Raw genomic sequence first — 5133 nt, 5'->3', positions numbered from 1 at the left:
AGGGGAGGGATGTGAATGAGGGACTCTTGTAGTGTATGGAATGATGTATGGTGAACAACTGCCTATTGAGGCTGGACATATACACTCCTTGAAAATACCCAGAACATCCAGGATAGGGAAGAGCTTAAAAAGGTGTAGAAAATCTTCCTAAAAAAAACCTGCAGTTAGGACAGGTAAGGAGATAAAAGATCTTAGGCAAACATTGGAAATTGAAACAAGATACGGGGACATTAATGCCTGGGTAGAATGGATTAAGTGTACTGTCCAGAGTCTCAGCCGTAGCAACTGCTATGCTTGTGCATCAGAACGGCCCATAGCTCAGGTGGTGCCCTTTCTGCTGGGGAGGACCAAAGACCCCAAGGGAATGTGATGCATGATGGCCCTGGACCAAGAGAAAACTGCCTGGGAAATAGAGACTGCAGATCTCTCTCTCTCGTTCCTCCAATGCCTGATACAGATGTCAAGATCCCTCCTGCAATCTCTACAGCAGTAGGTAACCACACAGCTTGCCTCTCACGGCAGGGTGTGAAGGCTACCAGGCCTATGGGAAACTTTTCCTTATGCAATGAGGTCTTGAATGTTATGGAGGACTCAGCAGGAAATTATACAAGATTGGGAATCTCCAGGGCAGATCTCTGGTGGTACCGTGGGGGAAAGATTTTATGGTCCAACTTAACCATCTCACTGGGGAGGCACCTGTGCGCTTGTTCAATGAGTTCTACCATTCACCCTGGCATTTGAAAAAGAAATGTATATAGATTCAGTCAGGTACCTAGAGGTGTCCCTGATAAATTTAAGGCAAGAAATCAAAATGCTGCAGGATTTGAGTCACTGTTTTGGTGGGTGACAATCAACAAGAACATAGAAATTATAAGGGAATCTAGATGCCACACACTGGAAAGAAATGATCTAGCAGGAGAGAAATCCTGCTAGATTAAAGAAAAGGGGGGAATGAACAGTGAAGCGGGAATTTGGAACAAAGGGGGGCTAAAAGGGGGATAGTTAAAGGTAGTTTATAGAAATAAGTAAAGGAAGCTGGAATAAACATACCTGCTTTATAACCGATCTCTGGATTATAGAGTTTGATCCCGCAAGTCAGCACAACAGCGGACCGAAGCACGCCGGGGAGTCGCGGCTCGGCACCCGGCGCCACCCGGATCTTACAGCCAGCGAGCGACCGGCAAACAAACGGACGTCTTCCTGCCGCGCGGCCCAGCACGGCCGGAGCCGCACCGCACGATCCGGGCCGGCTCAGGCTCTGCCTCCAGGCTTTTGGGGCCGGCCGGCTGACTCCGCAGCGAGACCGTGGAGCCGCCCGGGAGCCGCCTCTGGGTGCCGGCAGCGCCGCGAGCTCCTCCCCCGGCAGCCCCTCCGTGCCCCCGCACGAGGCCCGACCCCGTCCGCAGCGCACCCGCAGGACCCGGCATTTGCTCTTGTTGAACCTCATCCCATTGGCTTCAGCCCGGCTCTCCAGCCTGTCCAGATCCCTCTGTAGGGCCTCGCTACCCCCAGGCAGATCCACACTCCCAGCCAATTGAAACGTGGGACAAGCAGCTCCATTTCCAGGGAGGAACGTGAAGCCGACCACTTCATGGCCCTGCGACTGCCAGCCCTAGCCAGGCACCTTTTGAGCAGCTACTGAAAGAGGCAGCACCACTATTCAAATGTTTGTTTGGCTTTTATTTGCAAGAAAGAGATGCCAAATGCAACCAAAATGCATTTCAATGGGAAATCAAATAGGCGGGATACTGGTAATGACTAAAGACACAGCTTCCTTAGTTCCTCTCCGCAGTCCACAAAAGGGAAAGCACGGCCATGCCTGAAAACAGGACCTTTGTATGTGTCAGGACACAGGACCAGTCTGTGTCCTTTGGTGCACCTCTGAGGAAGCATTCCAAGCGATTCTGCTGTCCTTTGCGCCTCACTGCTCAAGCCCTTATCGTTTCTTTTTGCTTTCCTTCTTGGCTTTCTTGCTCAGCTGTGCAGCACTCGCCTTGGGTTTCTTCACCGTCTCCCAAGTCTTAGACTCAAAACCCTCCGAGTCCTACGAGAAGCAATTGGGACACAGTCAGGGAGCTCCCTAACAACTGGCTGACAGCTGGCTTTGGGAGCTCAAGTCACCTGACCGAGCAGCTTTGGGGACCAGCACTGGAAATCGCCTTCCTGACCTCAGGGCACATTAGAAACTCCCCCTCTGTCTAGTTCCCAAAAATCCCATGAAAATTAGAGCCTAAAGTCCTCTATAGCAAGGTGGTCCTTGGCTAGTGGACCCCCTGCCTGGCAGCTCATAGGGCGCAGCAGCAGCTGCAGGATAGGACAAGCTGGCACTTCAATGCTGCTGGAGTGCGGAAGGAAGGACAGAACCAAGTGCGGCACTCTCAGCAGTGCCGGGGCACTCTGCCGTAGGCAACAGCTACAGACGGCTCCCTCCCAGCCCACTGCCTGAGCATTGCTATCAGTCTCACACAGCGCTACTTACTGCCTTTGGGGACTTGGAAACTGGCGGGATGATGGCCAGAACACACAGGAGCTGGAAAAGGGCTCCAAACAAGAGTCCGTAGCGTAGCACGTTCTCCATTAGTGTGGGCTCAGGGATCTCAGGTGGCGAGAAATGCAGCTCAGCAGCCATAGTGCAGACAGCCTGCTGCTCCACTGCTCTCACGGAGGCTGCCTGCTGAGAGGGGGAAAAAGGCATCGTTAGTCTCAGGCACTGCGACGGGGTCACTTCCTGCTAGCAAACATTTCCAGGCTAACTTAGAGAGCTGCTCGGAAGAGATCCAGGGCCTACTGACCCGAGAACAAAGAGGGACATCAAACTTGCATTCCAGTTGCCTTTGCCCGCCTGCCTAGGACAAGAGCCCTCAGCCTTCGGTACTGCTGCACTTGCAGGTGGGGGAAGAGAAGCAGAGAGGACGGGTGGATGTCAAATAGGGGAAGAGCTTACCAGGCAAGATTAAACCTATCCCTGAGCTCCATCACACACACGTAACCACTGCCCTATTACTATCACAGCAATGTTATTCTTACCATTAAAGTTACCCACGTTCACGTACCTGGTTGTGGACGTGTTCGCGGCCTTGCTGCTGCTGTGCTCTACAACGCCAGCCACGGAAATAAAGCGAGCAGAAAGCTGATCTGTTGAAGACAGAGGAGTGAGCCGTGCTTAACCAGCACTGCTTCAGAGCACGCTTACAGTAAGGCACACCTACCTTACTATGGCAGCTCCAGACGCAGCTCCAGACTGCTCTCCTGAAGCCCAATTGCATTTCACAGCCACTCACGCGCTGCCCCTCGACAACCTGCAACACAAGAGTCACAAGCTGCAAATCCCATCCCTGGGAGATGTCAGCACATCTCCGCACTCGTGGAGCAGCGCTCACGTCTTCGGGTGAGAAAGCAGGCGTGTGCTTACCGAGTGAGCGCTGTTTGCTGCCAGCTGCTGGTAGGAACCCACCCAACTCTAAGTACGAACAGTAACCTAAGCCTAACTCTAAAACAGGAACAAAAACCTACACCTAACAATAAAACACCAACAGTAACCTAAGCCTAACTCTAAAACAGGAACAATCCTCTACTCCTAACACTAAAACAGGAACAGTAACACCTACTCCTAATCCAAAACACGAACAATAACCTACTCCTAATCAAAAACACGAACAACAACCTACTCCTAACCCTACAACTAAATTAACAAGAAAACCAACAATAAAAACAGGGCTAAGATGGGACATAGGTGGGTTAAGATGGGACCGGGGACCCGCAGAGGAGGAGCAGATGTTAAATGAAGCCTCCCGGCTAATGCCGGGGGCGGGGGCCGCGCAGATGGGAAGGAGCCCTGCGCCTGGACCAGCGATGCTGCAGCCCTGGTGGTACTGATGCGGGGCCTGGCACGGTGGTGTGGTGCCAGGCCAGCTGTGCCGCGGGCGGACCCACCTCCATGGGCTTGTCCAGAGGTGGATCCACCTCCATGGGCTCGTCCAGAGGTGGATCCACCTCCATGGGCTCGTCCAGAGGTGGATCCACCTCCATGGGCTCGTCCACAGGTGGATCCACCTCCATGGGCTCGTCCAGAGGTGGTCACGGGGCTGGTCCAGGCGCGATGGGAACGGGCTCTCTTGCCTGTCTGCTGCCCGATGGTCATGGCGGGCCCCCTCTTCCTCTTGGATCCTGCGGTCCCCGGCTCCATCTTCCCACCTCCATCCTGCCCATCGTCCAGCCTCGCTCTCTTGGCTGCCCACATGGCTGTTGACGGCCAGAGCTTGGAGAGGCGAGTGCGTTGCGTGGGGCAGCGGTGACCAAGGCGACGGCTGTGACATGGCCAGGGTTCTAAAATGGCGGCCGCGCTGCTGGCACTGCTGGCACTGGCGTTCCACATGGCATGAGGAGGGGGCTGGAGGGCAGGGCACGGCACGGCAGCCAGAAGGCACTCGCTGTGCCCAGCGGGCAGCCCTTCTCTCCGGCCAGCAAGAGGGCACAGAGGAGCCGGCCCTGAGCAAAGGGCCCTCGGCCTCCTTCGGCCTCCTTCGGCCTCCCCCTTCCACCACAAGGGAATCTCTTCGGGCTGCCATATGCAGCACGCAGCACCACGCTGATGGGGCTCCTGAGCTCAGCGCCAACAACAGCAGGCTCCAAAGCGGACCTGACTACGCCTGCCTCCTGGGACACACAAGCTCTGCTCTCCATGTTGGCATCCAGCGCCTCTCCTTGGGCGGCCTCTTGGGGGATTCAACCACGACCCACCATTAATACCTCCAGCTTCCACATCCAACAGACTCACAACGGCAGCAACAAGGCGGGCAGGAACGGGCCGTGCTGCTGACTGCGGGCGCTTGTCAAGCCTCCCTCTCGCTGCCCCCATTCTGCTCGGGCAGCCGGTCCCAGCAACAAACACCATCGCACACAACTGCAGCCCTGACTCGTCCCGCTCGCCGACAGCCAGAGGAAGGACATGGATTCCCCTTCCTTCAGCTCCGCACTCGCTGGCACCGCACGCATCGCCTCTGCGTGCCGCCAGCACCGCGAGCTGCTCCCCCGACATCCCTCCGTGCCCCGCACCGCGGCCCGGCCCCGCTGGCAGCACACAGCCCGCTCCTACCGGCCCCATTCAAACTGCCGCCACGCCGCGCTGCCCCG

The 5133-nt window shown here is 55.9% G+C and overlaps 1 protein-coding gene across 2 annotated transcripts; it reads right to left on the bottom strand.

Annotated features, from left to right (window-relative positions):
* Window positions 1-1662: 1662 nt before the first annotated feature.
* LOC140263357 (protein MANBAL-like) lies at window positions 1663-5133 on the bottom strand. Of its 2 annotated transcripts, none has more exons than XM_072358238.1 (5): window positions 5096-5133; window positions 3210-3299; window positions 3054-3135; window positions 2480-2674; window positions 1663-2044 (listed from the first exon to the last, which is right to left on the bottom strand). In XM_072358238.1, exons 4-5 carry the CDS (start codon window positions 2627-2629, stop codon window positions 1937-1939), a joined length of 258 nt encoding a protein of 85 aa, XP_072214339.1. In that variant the 5' UTR covers window positions 2630-2674; window positions 3054-3135; window positions 3210-3299; window positions 5096-5133; the 3' UTR covers window positions 1663-1936. The 2 variants fall into 2 exon arrangements, with proteins under 2 accessions (XP_072214339.1, XP_072214340.1); XM_072358239.1 differs by having other exon boundaries at window positions 1683-2044; window positions 2480-2671.

Source organism: Excalfactoria chinensis, chromosome 29, assembly GCF_039878825.1.
Source record: "Excalfactoria chinensis isolate bCotChi1 chromosome 29, bCotChi1.hap2, whole genome shotgun sequence".
In the NCBI taxonomy this organism is placed as follows: Eukaryota; Metazoa; Chordata; class Aves; order Galliformes; family Phasianidae; genus Excalfactoria; species Excalfactoria chinensis.
Note: the sequence above shows the minus strand (reverse complement) of the source record. Positions and strands in the feature narration are given on the sequence as shown.